Here is a 23,041-nt window from a genome sequence, read left to right on the forward strand (position 1 = left end):
CTGAATGCTATTTCAAGCGTCTCCATACTTAAAAATCCGCGGAAAACTACTTTTAAACAGGAAATGATGGAATATTTACGTACATATTTACAGCGGGTCTATTCGTACGGGATTAGTATTACCTGAGGTAATTTTTCCGGACCTTTTTACTGAAGGTAAAAGTCGCTGTAATCTTTACTGATATTGTCCGTAATGATAACTAACATGGCACATTCGGACGGGACTAAAATCACTGAGAAGCTCTGGTAATAATTACTTTACCCCACCTCTCCATGTTAAACTAGTCCCGTCCGGATAGAGCTTTAGATAAGTGTACACCTTGTGCATTTAAATTTCCTCCGATTTCCTCTGCTATTTACAATGTAAATGAACCTTTAATGGAACCTGCGTTGTCACAGATCTTTTTCTCCAATCCTACCTCATTAGAAACAACATTATCAATAAAGTTATATTGGGATACTGGCAATGAAGACTTACATTGAATAGTTCTGGTTATGGATGTTGATTAATATATATCAACATAGTTGCTATATATTTATCAACATCCATAATCAGAACGTTCCAATTTAATATATAGGCTACTGTATATATATATACCAGCTCCACCTGTCTAGATCTGCTACAGATTTATAAATGTGTCTATTTATACAGCAGCAGCGTATCTTACATGCTCACAGCAGTGTGTCTGTGTATCGGTCCATATTTGATCTGCAGTAGCAGCAAAAAAAAATTTGACCAAATATATTTTGGATCAAATAAGTGCAGCCTTATTAAAGCAGACGGGACTTTAAAAACATTAAAAATTCCCAATGATTCCAAAATTCTGAACCAATAGTTTATTTACTATTATTAATAATTTGCTTTATAAACTAAAAGTAAAATGTCCTTAACATATTTGTTATCTGGTAAAAACTTTATAAAAGCAATAAGGCACTCGAGGCTGTGCTGCGTGACGCCTAATGCCCTTTAGCTACAACTATATTCATAGTATAATATGGCTGCTTATAACTAGTCATGCTGCTATAAAAATATGATGAATATTTGTCCATATATCCAAAAAACAGTAACATGAACATTATGGTATTTTTAGCTGCTCTTTGCAATAAAAACTTTGTGTCCAAACTCAGTAGAACAAAATGCACTCTCGGTTTACTCCAGTCTGCCAGTCAACTGATCTAAAGATATGTCTTAATTAGTACAGAGAAGCAGAACAATGGCTGTTTTATTTGGATTCAGAGATCTATAACAGCCTAATGGAGGCACACACACCCACACAATCATGCATGGTACCCTGAGGGTTGCGAAATCAGCGCTCAAGAGAAGTCCGCTGGACCGGGACCAGTTCCTGATTACTACCAGCCGCGCAAGAGAAGCTGCGTCCCAGACCTCCTCCCTGCAGGCGTTAGATGCTCGTCTCTAGAGTCTCCAGCGTCATTCGCTCAACAGGCTCAAAGCAGGACTGTAAAGGCTTAGAAAATGACAGAATGTAACCCTCGTACACAAACCACAGGCCTCTTTTCCAATAACCAGTGCAGCTGTGGAGCTGAGACTGAGAGAGTTTACGCAGGTTTGTGTGTATGAGCTGTTTTGTCCTGTCGCAGTGCCACAGAGAGTGCTTGTCGTGTTAATTATTGCGCAAGTCGTATGTAAAATGCCTGTTCCTGTGTGTGACTGCAGTGGAGGACCTGAGACAAGCAATTAGACTGCGACTGCTCTTAACCTCAATTTAACTTAAGCACTCTGTCATTAAAGAATATTACACTAATAAATAAGACCTCAGGGCTGAAGTCGATACTGTTACTCTTTTCAGTTCTCAAGCAATTTAAACATTATGCAATAATGAAATAAATGACAGGATTTTAAAGTATTTTATAAAATGTCTAACAGGATTGTGCTTTATTTACTTCCAATGTGATTAAACATGAATGAAAGATTGATTATTTTAATTCAGTTTTGGTGTATACTATTATAGGTTTATATATATAACAGCACAGTATGTAATCGTAGTGTAAAACAGTAACACACTTTAGATTTTAATTGATATTTTTTTTTTTTTTAAGTGACAGTAAACACATTTATAATGTTACAAATTCTATTTCAAATATATTCTGTTCATCAAAGAATCCTGAAAAAAACATATCACTGTTTTCACAAAAATATTAAGCAGCAGAACTATAGAATTGAACATTTATAATAATCAGAAATGTTTCTTGATCATCAAATCATAGTAGAATGATTTCTGAAGGATCATGTGACACTGAAGACTGGAGTAATGCTGCTGAAAAATCAGCTTTGATCACTGGAATAAATTACATTTTAAAACATATTAGAACAGAAAACAGCTATTTTAAATTGTAATAATATTTCACAATATTACAGGTTTTATTGCATTTTTTTTCAGCCTCAAGCACAAGAGACTTCTTTCAAAAACACAAAAAATTGCATAAATAGTTTTTTCATAATATGGCTGGAATAAACCCACCCATTTCAAAAAATGTAAATGAAGCCTATACTATACATGAAAGTACATTTATAATACATTACAAACTGTTTTTCCCTTTCAGCCAAACCTCCACAGTCTGGCACGAGCTCATTCCTCTTCCTCTCTACCAGGTAAGCTTTCATAAACTGCACCATTGAGTATTGATGAAGTAGCCCTTTCAAATCAGCACCTTTTTCACACGTATACATATGTTTTCAGCGGAGTTTGGTCTGGGCGCCGGGGCGAGAGCCTCTCCTCTGGGAGTCGGTGGAGACATTACCTCATCCACACGTCCACTCTTACGTTCACAGTCTTTCCATAATGGCCCAGGTAAGTGACCACTTCCCTCCAATGTACCTCTCCTAGTCTTTCCTATTCCTGCCTAGCTGTGAGTGGGAATAAAAACTGGACGCTCTTTAAATGTCATCTGGCATTATAGCATATACTGGACATCACAGATGCAGTCTGATTCAGCCTGGCTCCAGGGACTCTTGGGTAACTTGCTTTGGCTGGAAGCAGTTTGTTTGTGGGCTGTGAATGCTGTCTTCTGGGTCCCAACAATGCACTTTGTATTAACCTAAAATAACATTTAAAGTCTGCATGAAGCGAACGTTGTGACAATCTTTTCTTCCCTATTTTGACGGACAGTAGTGGCCAAAAGTGATGTCTGGAGGGGATATGTGTTTTTAATGACCCTACAAGTTCAATTAAACCATCAAAATATGAGGAAAATATTTTATATCTTTTAAATATTTTAAATATCAGGGAAGAATAAAACACTAAACTTGGTCAAGGTATTTATCTAATAAAACAACAGCTACAAGTTTTATTTTACTCTGCAAAATAGGCATAGAAAAACAAAAATCTCACAGAGAAAAGCATATATTGACTACAACATAATCAGTTATTGATATTTCGTTGGTCCTCTCTTGTTTTTGCATGTTCATAATATTTTTGTACGACGGCCTGGTCAAAAAAGGATGTCCGTACAATTTGACGTTTCATTGCGTTACCACAAATACAACTTTTGATTCCAAGCACAGATATGCAGTATGCTTACAAAATCGTTAACAAATGTTTGTAATATTTGAATAAAAGGTAAAGATGTCAATTTTGGCCACTACTGTATGTGCACTATTGCTAGCTAATAGTCAAACTGCTATTTTTAGCGGATTCATTACTCATTTGGTTTTTAAATTGGCTTACCTTAACTTGTTGGGTCTACTCAAGTTTTAATGTCATATTCAGATCTACTTACATACACTCAATTCATAAGGTATATATCATTGATTTCACAGCTTTAAAACAAACAACTACGAGTACAACGTTTTTACAGTGTGGAATATTTACAACCCAGTCCCTCAAAGTGACAGATAATGTTATTTGTAGTGCATCTTCTGGTCTCCACATGTGTTTGTAAGTTCTTCTACTCTGGTAGTTTTGTCATAAATTAAATACTAAGACCCAGAAAGCCTGCATGTCCCCCTCCTAGAGTTGATCTCTCTACTACTGTTGGTGCTTTTCTGTCCCGCCTACAGAACATTTTGTTCTGCTGCCTTCTGGCTTTGTGCCTCGATGATACATCTTGCGTATTCGTTTTTTTGAAAAAGAATATCCAGATAAAACCAAAGAGCCACTGTTACTATGTCTACAGCAATTATGTTCAGACTCTTCTACAATGGGAGCTTTACAAGCGAATGCACAGATGGTTTTTATTTTCGTTAATGTCAGAGAGACTTTGGCTCTCTCGCTTCATCGATGTTAAACTTCAGACATGATCATTCACTGGGGCCGGTCCGTTGACGTAATGGACCCATCAGAGACCATGTTAGACAACACTTTGTGTATTGCTATGGAGATGGTACTGTGTGAAAGGTGTTATTGTACAGAGGCATTTCACTTTGGCATTGACATATGATGGGACAAACCCATAGGTGTGACGTCTCACTCGCACAAAAGACTTTCAGCAGAGGAACCTGTTTTGGACATCTATCATTGCCAATATTCACATGAGGATTGCGATCATGGTTTGATTACTGCTAATGAATTTGAGTATGATGAGATCAGTTGCAACAGTAGCTTTTGTTGCTTTCTGGAAAGCCTTCTAGCTAGACATCCAGCTAAAATAGGTTGGTGTGCCTCGTTCTTTCCAGCATATATTGAACAGTTTCTATATAAATGTATAGATGCATAAATGTATATGAACAACTCTTCAGATGTTGGTGCTTGCTAACCCTAATACTAATACTTTGTCTTGTAACTCGCCCACATATTTGTGCTGCAGACATTAATGATACTGTGAATTCAAGGTACAGCGCTTGCATGGTTTAAGTCTTTTCTTCTAAATAGAACTTTTTCGGTAAATATTGGTCGAGAAAGTTCACAACCTGCTTCTCTGCTTAGTGGGGTTCCACAGGGGTCCATTCTTGGCCCAATCTTGTTTTCCTTGTATTTGCTACCCCTTGGGTCAATTTTCAGCAAGCATGGAATACCCTTTCACTTTTATGCAGATGATATGCAAATTTATCTCCCTCTGAAAAAAAACAGCAAGAACCAAATAGAGTTGTTGCGAAATTGTATACATGACATTAAGTCATGGTTATCTCTAAATTTTTTAAAACTAAATGAAGAGAAAACTGAAGTTGTGTGGTTTGGAGTTCCAAATAATCTGGATGATCTGGGTGATTTAGCCCCTTTTTGTAAGCCATTAGTCCGAAATTTAGGTGTTCTTTTCGACAGTTATCTCAGGTTTGAGAGACAGATTTATTCTGTCTTGTTTCTATCATTTGAAATTAATAGCGAAAGTGAAACCTTTTCTGTCCACTCGTGATCTTGAAAAGCTCATTCATGCATTTATATTTACAAGACTAGATTATTGCAATGCGTTATATGTCGGCATAAATAAAACACTGATTAATCGCTTACAATTAGTTCAAAACGCCGCTGCGAGACTTTTGACGGGTACTCGTAAGCGAGACCACATTACCCCAGTTTTGAGCTCTTTAAATTGGTTACCAATTGACTATAGAATAAATTTTTAAATTTTAATTTTTGTTCATAAATCACTGCATGGTATGGCTCCATTGTACCTGGTAAATCTTATCAAGAAATACGAACCAAAACGGTCCTTGAGGTCAGCTGACCAGCTGGTTTTAACGACTCCAAGAACAAAGCGGAGAAGTGGAGATCGAGCTTTTGTAGCGATAGCTCCAAAACTCTGGAATGATCTACCCCTTTCTATCAGATTGGAACCTACATTTACTGTTTTTAAATATAAGCTAAAAAAAATACCTCCTAGCTCTAGCATTCAATGGGGTATAGTAGTTGCATTTGTAGGTTTATCAAACTGAGGGGTTTATTTTATCTCATTGTTATTTTATGTGGTGCTAATGATGTATGTTGTTGTGACTGTTTATGTGTTTGTACAGCACTTTGGTCAATGACAAAGTTGTGTAAAAGTGCTTAATAAATAAAAAGACAAAGACATAGCTAATGATACTGTACCTCATGCAGCTTTTAGAGGAGTGACCTTTATCATTTTGATAAATTATAAATTATAAAACTATACCATTTAGTCTAAATTAATAAAAAAATAAAACACACAACACTAAAGTAAATCGCTCTTAAAAAAAAAAAAATAGTTTCAAATTAAAAAAAGTAAGTGTTCGTGCTGCCTTACATTTTTAAGTTTAGTCAACTTGAATGTGAAGTACTAAGTGACAAATTGGATATTTGAGTTGACTAAACTTAAAATTTTAAGGCAGCATGAACACTTACTTTTTAAAGTTGAAACTAATTTTTTACAGCACGACTGATTACATTTAAGAATGGCGTTAAATTCTGAGTGTTTTTAAAAATGAACAAGGCAAGTTCTGGAAATTTTTGCACAGAGCGAACACCACTCACTGCCTTTTAAAAAAAAAATTAAGATAAATATATAACATAGAAAATCTCCCTCTGCATTACCATCTGACTAATATCTTTGTCATTTCCCAGGTTCTCATCCTCATCTTCATCCTCATCATGTCCCATCAGCCTCAGCCTACCCTTCTGATCCCAGAATGCCTCATCCCAACCTACCTCACGTTCAGCAGTTTATGCCCTCGTACATGAACAACCCCACCCACTTCCCGTTCCCGTACCCGCCTCACCCAGGCTCCCCCAAACCTGGCCATACTCCTCTGTCCCGAATGCACAGCAGTCCGTCATACTCCCTCTCGTCCCCTGCATCCGGCCCGGGCTCCCCCAGTCCACTCAGCTCAGACGTCTCAAGTCCCGTGTCCGACGTCAACCTGATGTCTCCGGCTCACGCACAGGCCATGTGGCCTCCACACAGTCAGCCTCTGTTTTCCCTGGCTAATGTGCTGTCTATGGCAATGAGCATGGCACATTCCTTCATGCCCGCACCGAACATGGTACAGGCCATGCCGGGTTTCCAGCCTGGTTATCCCACGATGTATGCGCCCCAGTATCCTCAATCTCCAGGGATGGCCGAGTATTACCAGAACATGGAATCTCAGTTTCGAGACGGTTTGATGTCGCCACCTTCCCAAACGATTCCAACGTCTACTTCACCCAGTGGCGTTTCCATGTCCGCCCAGCAGACAGCGTCTCAAGAGGGAATGCTGTATGCACAGGACTCCTCTAAGGAATATCCTCACGGATACAGACCCGCTTTCCCCAGGCACTTACTAGAGCAGCGGAGCAGCCCCGGGTCTTCGTCTGGACTGTCGTCTTCCCCACGAGCGAGCCCAGATAGCAGAGTAAGCCATTAACCTCTTCACCAGTTAACCAATTAAAGAGGTCTAGTCTGTACAATTAGTTTAAATAATAGCGAAGGTATTGATTCAAATAAGATATATATATATATAAACATAACATGCACCAACCATCTCATACTTTTAATGAGAATTTATATAAACTGGCTCCCAGTGGTTTTTAGAAGAACTTAAGACATGTATACAAATAAATAATAATAATAATTATTATATTTTTCTCAAGATTTTAATTAATAAGAATGATAAACATTATAAATATTATAATTATTATATATTATAAATATAAATGATAAATTTCATTATTATTTCATAGCCATATTGATATATAATCACACATTTTTTGGCCAAATTGTGCAGTCCTACAAACAAGCACAGCAAAATTGAGCTTTTTTTTATCACCTTTTAATTTTATCAGGAAAAAATATTTTTTCTCTATTGCAGTTGTATCAAAAAAAAAAAAAAAAATGTTCCTTTCCCAAAAACATTCTGGTCAATCAGTGGTCCCAAAATAACTTTCAGTAAATTAATCTTACATATTGGCGACATCTTGTAAAAGTATTATAAATAATAAAATAAATAATAATAAAATCTTATAATAAATAATAAAGATTTTTAGATTGAATAAAAACATAATTTAGTGCATTTATTTACAATACAATTTATTTAATTATATAAAAAGTAAAATAATCACTTCATAAAATATTTCTTAATTTCAATTATTATTCGATTAATTAATACAACTATAATTGTATTAAATAGATATAATCATATACAGTGCTATGCATAAGTTTAGACACCCATGCTAAAGTTGACTGAAAAGAGGAATAAAAAATCATCTTTTGGAAATTGAACTTAATGCCTTAATTAAAAAAATTAGGAAAAATCCAACCTTTAAGGACACCAATTTTCTTTGTGAATGAATAATGTATCGTAAATAAATAAATGTTCTTCCTTAAAATACAGGGTGCATAAGTCTGGACACCCCTATGTTAAATTCCCATAGAGGCAGGCAGATTTTTATTTTTAAAGGCCAGTTACTTCATGGATCCAGGATACTATGCATCCTGATAAAGTTCCCTTGGCCTCTGGAATTAAAATAGCCCCACATCATCACATACCCGTCACCATACCTAGAGATTGGCATGGAGTACTTTCCATAAGATCATCTCTCAATGCAAATCAAACCAGCTATTAGGCTAACTGAAATAAAACCATGCCAATCTCTAGGTATGGTGAAGGCTATGTGATGATGTGGGGCTATTTTAATTCCAAAGGCATTTAAAAATAAAAATCTGCCTGCCTCTATGGGAATTTAACATAGGGGTGTCCAAACTTATGCACCCTGTATTTTAAGGAAGAACATTTATTTATTTACGATACATTATTCATTCACAAAGAAAATTGGTGTCCTTAAAGGAGAACTCCAGTCAATTTTAACATTGAGCTCATTTTTTTGTACATTTGGAGTGCTGTCAATACAGAGAACAACGACAAAAATCGGTGTTGCCTACACCGAGTTATTCTATTTTTAAAATTTGCACCCTGTTGACTTCAATGGGGCAAGTAGTAAGCCTGCTTTTTAGCCTCTTAACATCCTTTAAGTGTCATTACAAGTGCACAGAAAATGTGAGTGATTCCTTCCGAGTGAACACGGGTGAATCTGACTGCAGTAGATGTTAGAGATATTAATAAAAATGAAGTTAATTCAGCCAGCGCACATACCTCTGTTTACATCCTGTTTTCGGTGGAAGCCCATAGTAATCGATTGTCGAGTTCACGCGCATAGGTTTAGTGCCTATGATCACGCGCGTGAACTCGACAATTGATTACTATGGCCTTCCACCGAAAACAGGATGTAAACACAGGTATTTGCGCTGGCTGAATTAACTTCATTTTTATTAATATCTCTAACATCTACTGCAGTCAGATTCACCCGTGTTCACTCGGAAGGAATCACTCACATTTTCTGTGCACTTGTAATGACACATCAAGGATGTTAAGAGGCTAAAAAGCAGGCTTACTACTTGCCCCATTGAAGTCAACAGGGTGCAAATTTTAAAAATAGAATAACTCGGTGTAGGCAACACCGATTTTTGTCGTTGTTCTCTGTATTGACAGCACTCCAAATGTACAAAAAAATGAGCTCAATGTTAAAATTGACCGGAGTTCTCCTTTAAAGGTTGGATTTTTCCTAATTTTTTTAATTAAGGCATTAAGTTCAATTTCCAAAAGATGATTTTTTTATTCCTCTTTTTAGTCAACTTTAGCATGGGTGTCTAAACTTATGCATAGCACTGTATATATGTGTGTATATATGATAAATATGGGTGGAACCAAAGAGGGGTCCTGATCTGGATCATGGTACGCAAACTGGTGACCTCTGCTCTTTATATGACAGTTGTGCGTTTCTGTGTTACGTTTCTGTGTTATGACTGTGTTTGTTTCCATAGTGTTTTTTCTGAGCACGTTTTATATCACTGAATGTCAATAGCTAACATTGCTAATGTACCTTTAAATGTGTTCATCCTCGGTTATGAAACCCAGATGTGGAATTATTCCTGAATGAAACAGTCTTTCTCTCCAAGGTGTCGTCATCCAGTCCCAGATCATTGTCTCCTCTGGTCTCAGGAGAGAGTACCAGAACTTCACAGGGCCAAGACATCTCTTCACCATCTGGTAAGATACTGACCCCTAAACACAAACACACGTAACACACCACCTGCTACACATAGGGCTTTCTGCTTACAGAATGTGGTTTTATAATGTTGCATGGTTATATGGTCTTGCACTCGCAGAGGGTTTGTGGACACCTATTAAATAAGCCTGCGGAGTTCTTGTGCAACCAAAGTGTTTTTTTGTTTCTTGGTCCACAGCTTTTATGTGTTCCTAAACCCGGAGCTATTTTGGCTGTGTTCGGGATGGGATATAAACATAATACTTACTGAGTATTACAGGATACAGTTCTGTCATGTATTTAAAAAAGGAAAATGTGAAACAACGCTAGACATTTAGCTGCATTAGGATTATGCTGCATTGTGTCACATGAAGTAAATATTATTGTGCATTTTAATCCAAATTTATATAAAATATTTTAGCTCTTGGCAGACAATGACAAACTAATGAGTCACAAATTGTTTAACATTTAATTGTTTTTGGCTGATATTCTGGTTCACTTGTTTGTACTGTATGTAGACGATACTGTTCATAGTTTGATGGCCTACTACATTTGACAGATTGAGCAGTGTATAGCCAAACCACACTGCAGAATAATGTATCCCACAATTCAATGCTCTCGGCTGGGTCTTTTTATTTCCTCTGTGACAAAATATTACAGCTGTAATCTATTTCTCTGACTCATTATTGGACATTTTTACACAAAATTTAAATTAACCTTCAGGCGTCACACCTGTGATCCTCGGCGGTCAAAACCAAAGACAATAAGTGTTTATTCTTTAGTATTTTGTATTTTGAGGGGATTTCATGACACTAGACAATATTCACCTCTAAATTATGCTAATAATTTAATAATTCAAATATTGTAAAACAAGAAAAACCTAATTATTTTCAATCAATACAGTTAAAATTAAAATAAAATAATGAAATCTTAATTCTATATTAAATGTGTTAAATGTGTTCATATAGCAAGTGCTACTAAAGTCACCAAATTTCATAACATTCCGTGAAGTAAAACAATAAAAAAATGAAAAATGTAAGATCTTTCAGTCTAAAATGCCCAAATTACAGCAGAGGATTAAATTAACACATTATTTTCATGATGAAAACTGGACGTCACTCGAATGTAATGTGATTATGAGGTCAGGTGACATATATCATGCGTGAGAGGATTTACAGGTATGTTTGCAGTCTTTTACAACTCTTTCCACCTTTTCTATTTCTCCATCTTTCTCACAGAGCCGAAGTGTACTGTGACCGTGGGCCGTTTTCAAGTGTCCCCCAGTAAAGAGATTCCTGCTCCCGCCAGACACACAGAAAGTCAAACTCCACCCAGTGAACCTGTCGTCCCTCGGGATGATGTCATCAGGTCTCTGGGTCAGCCTGCGTGCTCTTTTTTACCTCAAAATCCAGCGAAAACCTGTGAGGCTCGGCGTGATTTGAGTCCTGCTGGCGCGCCCGAGACGGGGAGAAACCGAAAAGAGGCCCGAGAGGGACAGATTGATGAGCGAGAGCAGGAGAATGATGATTATGGTCGTGATGAGACGATGAAGCACAGGAGGAAGAAGGGACGCAGGGCGGATTGTGGCCCGGGTCTGATGGGAACGTCGGTGGACAGTGGTTTTTCTGTGGCTCTGGACACAGAGGGGAGAGTGTGGGATGGAAACACGACCAGTCCTCCGTATGCCACACCTTTCCACAACCTGTGGATGAGCTACACGCGAAGCTCCTCCTACCTGAGCAGCGACGAATCAGAGAGCGAGGATGAAGAGATGTGGGAGGAGCTACAGGAGCTGAGGGAGAAGTAAGGCACTTTCAAACTTCTGTGTTTTGTTGTATTTCTCTTAGAGCTGTGCGATTCATCGAATTTTAGTTTCGATTTTGTCTTCCAAGGATTATTAAAACACCATAATCGAGATTATTGTGCCGCATTCGGTTCCTTTCCTTTAAAGCAGTGTGCTTTCGCCCCTCCATAAAAGCCCAAATCTGTCAGATAATATAATGTTACTTACTGCCGTAATATGCAGTTGGGACGTGCTTGATATTAAAAAGAGTTCAAAGTGCTCATATTAATCAAACAGCATGAGAAAACACTCACTGCTCTTGACTGAATAACTTTAGAATAAATATTTAATGCATTTAGTAGAGAGAGACTATGGAGTTTTTATTATTTACATTATTACATTTGTGATTTATTACATTTGTTTAAAGTAGGCTGACCTCTATACTTTTAGAAAGCGTTGTTCAGTTCATTTAATTAAATGTAATCTTTTTTTCTATTGTATTTGTCTTATTTTTTTTATATTTTTTTCTTGTATTACTGAATGTTGACCTTTTTTAATAATTGTTTGAGGACTTTTTTACATACATTAGTTAGTATTAGTTTCTGCTTGTGAAATTTCACTGGTATCTAAAATGTTGATATCAAAGGCAAAGCAACCTTATTTCCAGCAAAGTATACATTATATATATATATATATATATATATATATATATATATATATATATATATATATATATATATATATATATATATAAATAAAAAATATATATATATATTATACTTGGTAACATTTTATTTAAAGCTTTTATGTATTATGCATTATAAAGGTATTCATAATGTACATTGTTATTGTTAATACATTCTATTTTTTCATAAATAATTGTAACCAAAGTTTAAATGCATTATAATATCTGCAGATTTCTTGTTACATCTAAAATTGGTTGTTTGTTTCTAAAGGTGTAACATGAGTATTATAATGTATTATAACTGTGTTTACAATTATTCATGAGATTGTACAATGCACTAAAAGGTGCATTACAAGGCATAATTAATGCATTAAAAATACTTTTATAATGCATTACATATAAAGGCTTTAAATAAAGTGTTTCCGTATGCTTTGCAGGAAATAATTCACTATCATGAAAAAAATTACTATAGGATTATAAAAGTCATAACACCCACTCCTAATCGTGTAAAATAATCATGGTTACAGCACTGACCGAAATAATCGTGATTATGATGTTTGCCTCAGTCATGCAGACAGCCCTAATTCCTGTGAATCCTCCTGTCTCTCTCTCTCTCTCTCTCTCTCTCTCTCTCAGGCATCTGTGTGAGGTTCAGTCTCTACAGGCTCTGCAGAAGCGAGAGATTGAGGAACTATACTGTAAGATGGGGAAGATTCCTCCTCCCTGTATAGTGTCTCCAGCAGTCATGCTCTCCAGCCGCCAGCGTCGCATGTCTAAAGGAGGAAACTTCCCATCGTCTCGCAGAAACAGCCTCCAGAGACTCGACATTCTGCCTTTAGCAGGTTCTCAGACTCTTTTCCAAAAATGAACACAAAAATGTCGCTGTTTACCACCTACACAGGCAGCTGCCTTTTAAAGGGGTGCTATAATGCCCTTTTCACAAGATGTAAAATAAGTCTCTGATGTCCCCAGAGTGTGTGTGTGAAGGTTTAGCTCAAAATAACCCATGCTATATTTTTATATAGCATGTTAAATTTGTCACTTTTTGAGGGTGAGCAAAAACGCCTTATTTTGTGTGTGTCCCTTTAAATGCAAATGACCTGCTGCCAAGATAGGGTATTTGCATATCCCTGCAAAGAAAGGGTCCTGCCTTAGAAAGAAAGTGTCTTAGTACCTTTTGGAGCATCTTTTATGTCTATGCTGTCTTAAGAGACAGCGCACTAGCTTTTAGTAGAGAGTCGTATTAGTGGTTTTAGGTGGGGCTGAATAAGCAATTGTTTAATTAAATGAAAACTGTAAATGAGCAAATGAAATGTTTAACATCTTGCTGTGTTATGATTGGCCCACAGGGATCATGAGGAAGAACTCGCTGAGCGGCAACAGTAGCAGCAGTTCCCAGGAAGATTCCCGGCCGGCTAAAGGAGTGACTTTCGCTGCTGATTTCACTAGAATGGTATGATGCATTACCATTCTAGCGCAGGGATTAACGAGTGTGATTTCATTACCATCACCTTTAATGCAATAAACATTCCTGCAGTGCTGATTTACACAGTGTTGACTATGTAGACAAACATAAAAGAAAAAATGTAATTTCAATTTAAAATTAAATAAAATATAATTTTTTTCATATAAAATTTTAATTTATTTACCTTCGCAAATAGTGCTGACATTTGTGAATATTTTAATAGTAATGTATATAATTCCTAGATTTGTGTATTTGTTAAAGAGGAGCCATCATTTCAACCTGATCTAGATTCAAGATTGTAGGAAATGATTAAGACGTTTTTCTTATTGTATTTCACTAAATTATTATAATTTATATGCACCGATATAACAATGCAATATTTACCGACATGCATATTTACTAAAACATGAAATATGCTACAAGGAGTGAATTAAATAAATGATTAAAAACAGGCAGTTTGAACGGTTTCACAGAAATGGATCAAACTTACCAATTTTAACAGCGTTTCTCCTATCGATGTAGAAACATATCTGTCTTAAAGCTACAATATGTCATTTTTTTCGCCACTAGGGGTCGCTAACCTCTTACAATAACAAAGGCGTAGGTTGATGACTCATAAGTGGAATTATGGATCTTGTCATCAAGCTGATGGATCTAATAATGTTTATGGATGAGTAGGGTTGGGTACCGAAACTCGGTTCCAATAGGGAACCGGTTCCGACGTAAACGGTAGTAACCAGACCGAATAAGAACGAAACTTTCGGTGCCTGATTTCGGTGCCTGACGTTTTTTACCGCCCCCTATAAAACATCTCGCGGCACGAATGATCCAATAATAAAACATCTCCAGTTAACCAGCAGAGCGAGCATTAATTTAGTTTGTTTGTTAAATAAGAGGCGATCTAGCGCTGAAATGCGTTTTTTAAATCAAGTGATCAAAGTGCTCGTTGCCGCTACGATCAGTGTCGTGGATACAGTGTTTTCTCTTGGCTCGCGCACACACTTGGCTTCACTCGGACGCGCGCTTCAATACGTTGCGGAGATCGATCTATTTATGAGGCGCCGTCTATATGATTATGCTCGTGTCTCAGATGAGTATGTGCGCGGAGAGTTTGTGTGTGTGTGTGTGTGTGTGTGTGTGTGCTCGCGTCTCAGATGAGTATGTGCACGGAGAGTTCCGCGCTCTCGTGTGTAGAGTTTGCGTGTGTGTGCGTGAGCGACTTTAGAAGTTGTGCATTTCATTAGTTTGAGCATTCAGCAGTATACATGTATGTGTGACTACCTAGTACATGTGTATGCAAGGGTTTCATATGTGCGTGAATGAAGTTTGATTTAAGCCCTAGACGGCGCCTCATATCTATTCGTTCTGGTGAAATCTCAAAATATAATGGACACAAAGTGTCCCTGCTTGATATACAACCACTGATGAGCATAATCGGTTTAAAAAAAATAATAATAAATAAAAAACTACGAATGTGGATTAGAACCCAAAACCTCTGACACGCTTGCAAGTTCAGCTGCCAGTGTTCCTCTTAGGGTAAGTCTAGCATTTTAATGCCAACTGCAAATCTTGAATATCAAGTATGAAGTATATCAATATCAAGTATATTTATATGAGGCTATACTGTGTGTTAAATATTTCTGCTCAGTGTCAGATATTTCTCTGTTTTGTAAAAGTCATAATATGAGAAGACAAAATTTTGATCTTAACTCAAGTGTTTTGTGCTACATCAGTAGCCTTTTAAAGGGCACAATTTTTCATTTAATCAGAAATCAGAAAATCTTTTTCAGAAAATCACACACACACACAGGTATTATTTTTTTTTGATAAAGTGTGTGCGGTTTAGTTTTCTTAAGTACCGTTTCAAGAACCGTTTAAGCACCGGAACCGTTTGAAAAATACCGAGTAGGTACTGGTATCGGATAAAACCTAACCAATACCCAACCCTATGGATGAGTGAATACATTGATGTTTTTAACATGACTGTGGTATGAAGCAGGGTGCGATTGCTAATGAGAGACAGATATCAGCGCCACACGCGAGTCCCGCGGATATAAAGGAATAAGGACAATTCATTCTACCGAACTACACGCAAGTGCTGAATTTCTACTTACACAGGTCATTATTTGACTAATTAAACTTGTGAGGTAACGCAGCGCTGTTTCACTTGGTCTAACGTTACACTATCACACTAAACTGCATCTCTGTCAAGTCGAAGTTTGTCACGGACGTGAAGCTCTCGGAAACGCCACGCCGATATTGATCCTCGTTTTAGTTCTCCTTTTGTCCCAAAGTCTGCTTGCTAGGTCCACAATGTTTGAACGAAACAACAACAGCGTGAGCGTGCCGCTAGACTCACCAGACTTGTCCACGTCTGTCGCCATGGTTACTATGGCAGCACGAGCGGAAACCAGGGATAACGCGGATATTACGTCACTGACAGGCGACAAGTGAACATGGACGAGCCATTATTTAAAATGGGAATTTCTCTGAAATTAGAAATCTTTGGTAACTTTAGGGATATTGTAAGTACACAACTGCAGGAAATATATCACACTGTGCAAGTGATTTTTGGATATTTTATTACAAAAATCGTACATATTGTACCTTTAACGCTTTAATTAGTTACGAGACAAGGACGATCAAACTCAATTTCAACAGCAAACTCATATATTGTGGATATTCAATACAACGCCAATGATTAATTAGTAGCACATGATCTTACGATGCTTGAAGCTGAACCCAACAAACACTGATAGTATATTCTTTTCATGCATTCAAATGTGAATAACGTTTCTCTTTTCTGTTTCCCCACCAGTAAGAATCCTGCGGACACATTGGCGGGACTATATCCGACTACCTCATTCATCTGTGACTGACATGAGGGATGTTTCTGTTTCTGTGAAGAGCCGATGGTTTGGCGGGACTCTCTGAAGGCTCAGCACTGATGATGATTCCTAACTCTCTCTTTTGCACTTTTCTAAAAACCTGCTGAACGGGCAAACATCTGAATCAACAGATGCCCTGCTGTCTCTGTTCTGCTGCTTGTGTTCGCGCTGTAGAAACACCAGATCATCACGCAAGAATCGCAGCAGTCTCCATGAACTCAGTAGATCCGGTCCAGAGAGATTTCTGCTATCACCTCATAGGGTCTGCTTTATGATAATAGTTGAAATGTGAATAAAAATAAAGAAAAACAGATTGAGGGTGGGGGGACTAAATATATATTTTTGCATCGATTGTTCCAGCTTTGAGATTCTCATCTATCGGGATGCAGAACGTCTTTACCTTGAAGTTTATGTACATTTACTTACTATATTTTACTTTTACCAGTCTGAGTTTGACTGACTTAATAATTGCACCAAAAATCAAAGCAAGTGTCAGCCATAAAGTGTAAATGATATGCACACTGCACTTTGGCCTAAGTTGCAGTCCCATCTAGGATTGTACAATAGAGTCATTAATAAATGATTGATTTTTTATGTTTACAAAGAGCAGTCAATAAAAGTGCATTCATTATGTTCATTGTAATATTAACACAGTGTGTTCAGATTTTTCACATTGAGCCCAACGTTTCAACATTTATGCTTTCTGTAGTCTTAGTGTTTAAACATTATGTACAATATTTGGTGATTTTTTTTTTGTCTAATTAACTTATGAGACACATCTACTTGCATGATGTAAAGAGGAATTCTGAATATAAACATTCAGAAATAGCTAATTTTATGTAGCTTCATACTTTCGGGTGGAATTCTATCATTATCTATTGCACTTTTTCAGTTCCAAACACATGCCAACAAGATCTTTAATATGACAACCCAAGATTACCAATTCATGGCTCATTAAAAACTGTGAAAAATCATGAATGCCTTTATATGTGCATCCACATCAGCAAATCAGTTACAGACACAAACACAGACAATGTGTTTTAGATTGAGATAAATGTGACTTCATGCTCCGTTATATCGATCGCTTCAATGTGCAATGCAACACTGCCATGCTGTGCCTTCCCTATCTTATGATGATTATGTATTATTCTAAATCATATTTGTACATTTAAAGTCAATAAATAGCTATAAAAAAAGATGAAGGTTGGTCGAGTATTCATTTTAAACACTGCAGGATGATTTAGGACACATTGTGTTTATTTAAAAAAAAAAAAGGCAAACATAAACAAAAGGTGGCTATTATCTAAATTAATCTCACTGTGATTATGAATGCATTTACACGCAAAGCAAGATGACCAGTAGAATTACTGAAGTATTTATAGTATGAGGAATATTATGACATTCAGTTCCACGAACACGAAGAGAAATGATGAACAACTGTCTTGGCAAACGAAGGATTCCTCGTTGAGTCTGACGTCCAACAGGATACAGTGATTTGATTGGATGTGGCGCCCTCTACCGGCGCGCGCGCTCGCTCGCGCTCATGTGTGTTCATGTGTGTCAGTGAGACAGTTCCTGAAGATTCACTTCACTCAGTTCGCTCCGGTCTTCGGAGCTCGTGCTTTTGCTTCTGCATCTATTTCATCCATGATTTTTTCTTGGGATACTGAGTAGAAGGTGTAGCCATCTGAGGACGGCTGGTGAAGGGAAACAGCACACACAGATCTGGAGAATTCATACTGGAATTACGTAACAATTTGTTATTCATATTTATATAGTTCTGTCAAATCGATTAATCGTGATTAATCACACCTAGCATAAAAGTTTTTGTTTACATAATATATGTGTGTGTGTGTGTATATACATAGCCTATATATTAAATTATATTTATATATTATGTGTGTGTGTCTACAGTTTATCAGTCAAAAGTTTGGAAACATTACAATTTTGTATGTCTCTTCTGCTCATCAAGTCTGCATTTACTTGATCAAAAACACAGAAAAACTGTAATACTGTGATATATTATTACAATTTAAAAGAATGGTTTTCTATTTTGATATACTTTATGAATTTCAGCATCATTTTTTCCAGTCTTCAGTGTCACATGACTCTTCAGAGATCATTCTAATATGATTTGATACTCAGATATTCTCAATGTTGGAAACAGTTGTTCTGCTTAATATTTTTTGGAACCTGTGATCTGATCAGGGGCGCCGCCAGCAATTTTGGGCCCTATAAAAAAAAGATTATGATGTTGGGCCCCTACCGCACCCATTCCATTAATAACATCGATCTCTGGGGCCCCCAAAAGTGTGCATGGGCCCTTAGAATCGTTCACAGCGGCGTCCCTGCCTGTGATACTTTTTTAGGATTCATTGATGAATAAAAAGTTAAAAAGAACAGCATTTATACAAAATAGAAATCTTTTCTAACATTATAAATATTTACTATCACTTTTTATTCATTTAAAACATCATTGCTGAATAAAAGTATTCATTTCTTTCAACAACAAAAAAAGAGAAAAAAATACTGACCCCAAACTTTTGAACGGTATAGTGTTTATTCTTACAAAAGATTTCAATTTTAAATAAACGCTGTTCTTTTCTAGTTTTTTTTTTTATTCATCAAAGAATCCTGAAAAAAGTTTCACATGTTATAATAAAAAATATTAAGCAACATCAACTGTTTCCAACATTGATAATAAATCATCATATCAGAAAGATTTCTGAAGGATCATGTGACACTGAAGACTGGAGTAATGATGCTGAAAATTCAGCTTTGATGACAGGAATAAATTATATTCGAAAGTATATTCAAATAGAAAAACCATTATTTTAAATTGTAGTAATATTTCACAGTATTACTGTTTTTACTGTATTTTTGATTAAATAGATGCAGCCTTGATGAGCGAAAGAGAAGAGACTTACATGTACACACACACACACACACACACATCTGTGTGTGTATATAAATGTGTGTATACAGTATATACACACACACAAGTTGATTGAGACACTTTTCCCCAGTCATCCCAATGGCAAAAAGTGTCCCAATCAACCTGAACTCACTCTATATTACGTAAACAACTCAGTGTTTCCCCTACAATGTATTAAGCAGCGCCGCTCAAATAACGTGAAATTTCTCAGTAGTATGCATGGTAAAATTACCTGCTCTGATCACATACTCTGGTAATAATAGCTTTGTATGACTATAGCCTACTTTATTTTGACAATTAGTCAAAAAATAAATCTGTTAAATCTGAGTATGTTGCATAGAACTGAATGAAGAATAATATATTGATGTTTTATATTTTAATATAGGGCTATTTTCTATCCAATTTGTGAGGACATTTTTCTTTTTTCCCCATTTTTTGTGTGTTTGATTTAATTAGTGATTCTACATTTAAATATTGATGATTACAAGTTTGGAGGAAATGCAATTAATTGCGATTAATCACAGCAAATTGTGCGATTAATTCGTTTTTTTTTTTATCGATTCCCAGCCATAATATATAAATATAATTTTATTTATTTATTATTATTTTTTTATACATAGTGCCCCTTTCTTACATTTGAGCCTCAAAATGTATGTCTCAAAATGTCAATTTCTATCCACAAAACTTGCCAGAAGTCATGGTTTAAGGGGTTATTAAAAAAAAAAAATCTTCCGGGGGTGCATGCCCCCGGACCCCCCGCGAGCGGCTTGGTAACAACCTCCGGCATGTAACAGCACCGCTGCTGGAAAAATTATAGGGGAAACACTGCAACTATCATGCAATTATGCAAAACTTGGTTAGCCTACACTTTATTTTAAGGTGTCATTGTTACAGTGTAATTATATATTTAAGCACTGAGTAATATTAATTAACTACATGTACTTACTATAGGGTTAGGGTTTGGTTGAGGGTTAGTTGCATGTAATTATGCATAATTTACTGTTATTACTACGGTAAGTACATGTAACATACCGGTATGTAACAAGGACACTGTAAAATAAAGCGTTACCCAAAACTTTCATGTTAGATGTGATTAATCGATTTGAAAGCACTAATTTATATTTTAGTTTTATACTTTATACAGGCCCTTCAAACAATATACGATCTACAAATCAGCCACGATGCAGAAAAAAAGTATTTTAATTTTATTAAATTATATGATTGAATCAGATTAACAAAATGCTTTTACTTTCCTTTGCTCTAGGTTTAACTTAAAAACTGCATTAATCGAAAAATAGTATAAAATAACTTTTCTATTATTTTAAACAGAAATACGAGTTACATGATTTAGAGATAGCCTTAATATGGTTTAGTACCATAAAATCGACACAAAATACAAACTAATAAATAGTATAATAGAAAACAAGTACACTAAATAATCAAAAAAAATTATGATCCATAAGTTATGTTTTTTCATTGCTTTAATAAATTAAGCAATTTATAACTTTTTTATAAGTTAAACAAGATTAAACTCATTAAGCCAATTTAATTGTAATTTAAGTTGAAACGACAGCATCCAAGGTGACTATACTAAAAAAAATGAATGCAGCAACTTTTTCTCTTTTTTTTACAGTGATATTAATTTAAGTTTAAGAGTTGCACGAAAGGCGTTCGGTCAGTTTTGACTGGCTGAAAGAGCACAGGGTATCTCGTAAGTTAATAACATCACCAGAAGATTAATAACGTTATTCAAGTGTCTGACTGATCATGTGACAAATATGATGAAGCATTGCTCATCATGACATAAGCACTTATGTCACATTGGTTGATCATGTAATAATGCACCCGCGTGTAGTAATCTAAGACCTAATATTACTCTCACTCATTATAGGCTACCAATATAATCAGCTAACGTTATCTCATCTGATCTGAGAGCTGTGCCGCACTGTATCAGCCTGTGACTGACATAACCTTGTGTAAGAGAGTAGTAAAGGATACAGATGCCGAGCACTACCGCGCCGATGGCGAGTCCTGTCGCAACGTTTCGCCCCCGGAGATTGCCGACTTTCTTCTTCCACTGCGCCAGCTCCACTTGTTGGATGAACTGCAACTGTTCCCTCGTCAGCTCGTCCTTTACAGGGTTTATTCTCTTTGCAAACTGGGCTTCAGGTTTGAGGTCCCCTTGACTACTCTTGTCTGCCATGTTTGAAGCGCTGTGTTGTGACGTAACGCGAGGTTACTTTACACGTCAATGTTGCGCCTCTTTTGCGCAGCTCGTCTTGCCATTTCCCCATAGACTGTAAAAAATAGCATTTCCCCCGCACACGGAAATGTTCTAGATTTCTAAAAGATGCCTGTCTGCACTATTGTAATCTTTTTCTTGAAAAAAATTATATTAATAATAAATAAATAAAAATCCCCCCGCGCACAAGTTCAGTTTTCGTAACAGTTTAGGCAGGCTATAATCATATTTTGTAGCCTATCCTGGTATAATTTAACATGTTCCGACTACTAATCAACATTTTTCGTTCTCTGGTTTTGATGTAAAAAAAAAAAAAACCTTTTCAAAATAACAAACAGACGGGGCTAGTAAAAGTAAAAAATAAAAATAAAAATAATTAAATAAGAAAATATTAAAGTAAAATATATATATATAATAAATAAATAAATAAATAAATAAATAACTTAATCTGTGGCATCTGAATAATAGTCGAGTGTTACCTTTACTTTATGAATAATATATCAAAAAAAAAAACTCTATAATAGAGTGCCACACTCGGGTTCCAGAAGTAAAATCTCCATTCATTTTCTCCACAGGGAAACTGATTTTTAACAATAACTTATAAACCTTTAAAGACAAAACTACGGTGAGCAGCGAGGTTGTTAATCGATAGTATTTGACCCACATTATTTCTGCTCAGTGCAGAGGTGTAAAGTCCAGGTTCAGAAAGTAAAAGTCCTCCTCAGTATTTTGTTCCAATCACCTGGTTTTGCTAATTAGCACCGTTTTTCAGCCAGGAGATAGAACTAATTAGTGAAATCAGCTGGCTGAGTTCATGGGTGGAATAAACATATGGCAGGCCTTTTACTTTCTGACCCTTCGTGTTGAAACTACATTACCCATGATGCTGTACAGAAAATTCCACAAACCAGAGTCAAAACAAGCTAAATGTGCCAAAAGAGCTCTTTAGTCACGCCCAGAGATATGGCTCTGGAATATACATATACATATTACTTACATTTTCTGTCATTTTTTATTCGATTATGCTGTACACAATGCTTCATGGGATTGTAGTTCATATACAACAACAACAACAACAACAACAACAACAACAACAACAACACATTACT

At 36.2% G+C, this 23,041-nt stretch overlaps 2 protein-coding genes across 2 annotated transcripts in view; one reads left to right on the forward strand and one right to left on the reverse strand.

Moving 5' to 3' along the window:
* wnk4a (WNK lysine deficient protein kinase 4a) overlaps positions 1 to 17,944 on the forward strand; it is a 65,226-nt gene extending 47,282 nt beyond the window's left edge. The window contains exons 14-21 of the mRNA XM_081393320.1: positions 2,565 to 2,613; positions 2,702 to 2,812; positions 6,479 to 7,245; positions 9,846 to 9,936; positions 11,173 to 11,737; positions 13,039 to 13,244; positions 13,752 to 13,855; positions 16,686 to 17,944. Of these exons, the coding sequence (XP_081249446.1) occupies positions 2,565 to 2,613; positions 2,702 to 2,812; positions 6,479 to 7,245; positions 9,846 to 9,936; positions 11,173 to 11,737; positions 13,039 to 13,244; positions 13,752 to 13,855; positions 16,686 to 16,688 (1,896 nt within the window). The 3' untranslated portion in view covers positions 16,689 to 17,944. The remainder of the gene's footprint in view (positions 1 to 2,564; positions 2,614 to 2,701; positions 2,813 to 6,478; positions 7,246 to 9,845; positions 9,937 to 11,172; positions 11,738 to 13,038; positions 13,245 to 13,751; positions 13,856 to 16,685) is intronic.
* coa3a (cytochrome C oxidase assembly factor 3a) lies at positions 17,334 to 21,911 on the reverse strand. The gene is made up of 2 exons (XM_081393351.1): positions 21,689 to 21,911; positions 17,334 to 18,442 (listed from the first exon to the last, which is right to left on the reverse strand). The coding sequence occupies exons 1-2, from the start codon at positions 21,891 to 21,893 to the stop codon at positions 18,348 to 18,350; spliced, it is 300 nt and encodes a 99-aa protein (XP_081249477.1). The 5' UTR covers positions 21,894 to 21,911; the 3' UTR covers positions 17,334 to 18,347.
* Between the last annotated feature and the right edge of the window lie 1,130 nt (positions 21,912 to 23,041).

Source organism: Scardinius erythrophthalmus (genome assembly GCF_964197995.2).
Source record: "Scardinius erythrophthalmus genome assembly, chromosome: 18".
NCBI classification, from domain to species: Eukaryota; Metazoa; Chordata; class Actinopteri; order Cypriniformes; family Leuciscidae; genus Scardinius; species Scardinius erythrophthalmus.

What these genes read in the sequence shown, in the direction of transcription:
- coa3a (XM_081393351.1), bottom strand. Translation starts at nt 21,893, where the DNA reads ATGGCAGACAAGAGTAGTCAAGGGGACCTCAAACCTGAAGCCCAGTTT. An exon ending in CGCGGTAGTGCTCGGCATCT is followed by an intron (nt 18,443 to 21,688) that starts GTATCCTTTACT and finishes AGCCGTCCTCAG; the next exon opens with ATGGCTACACCTTCTACTCA.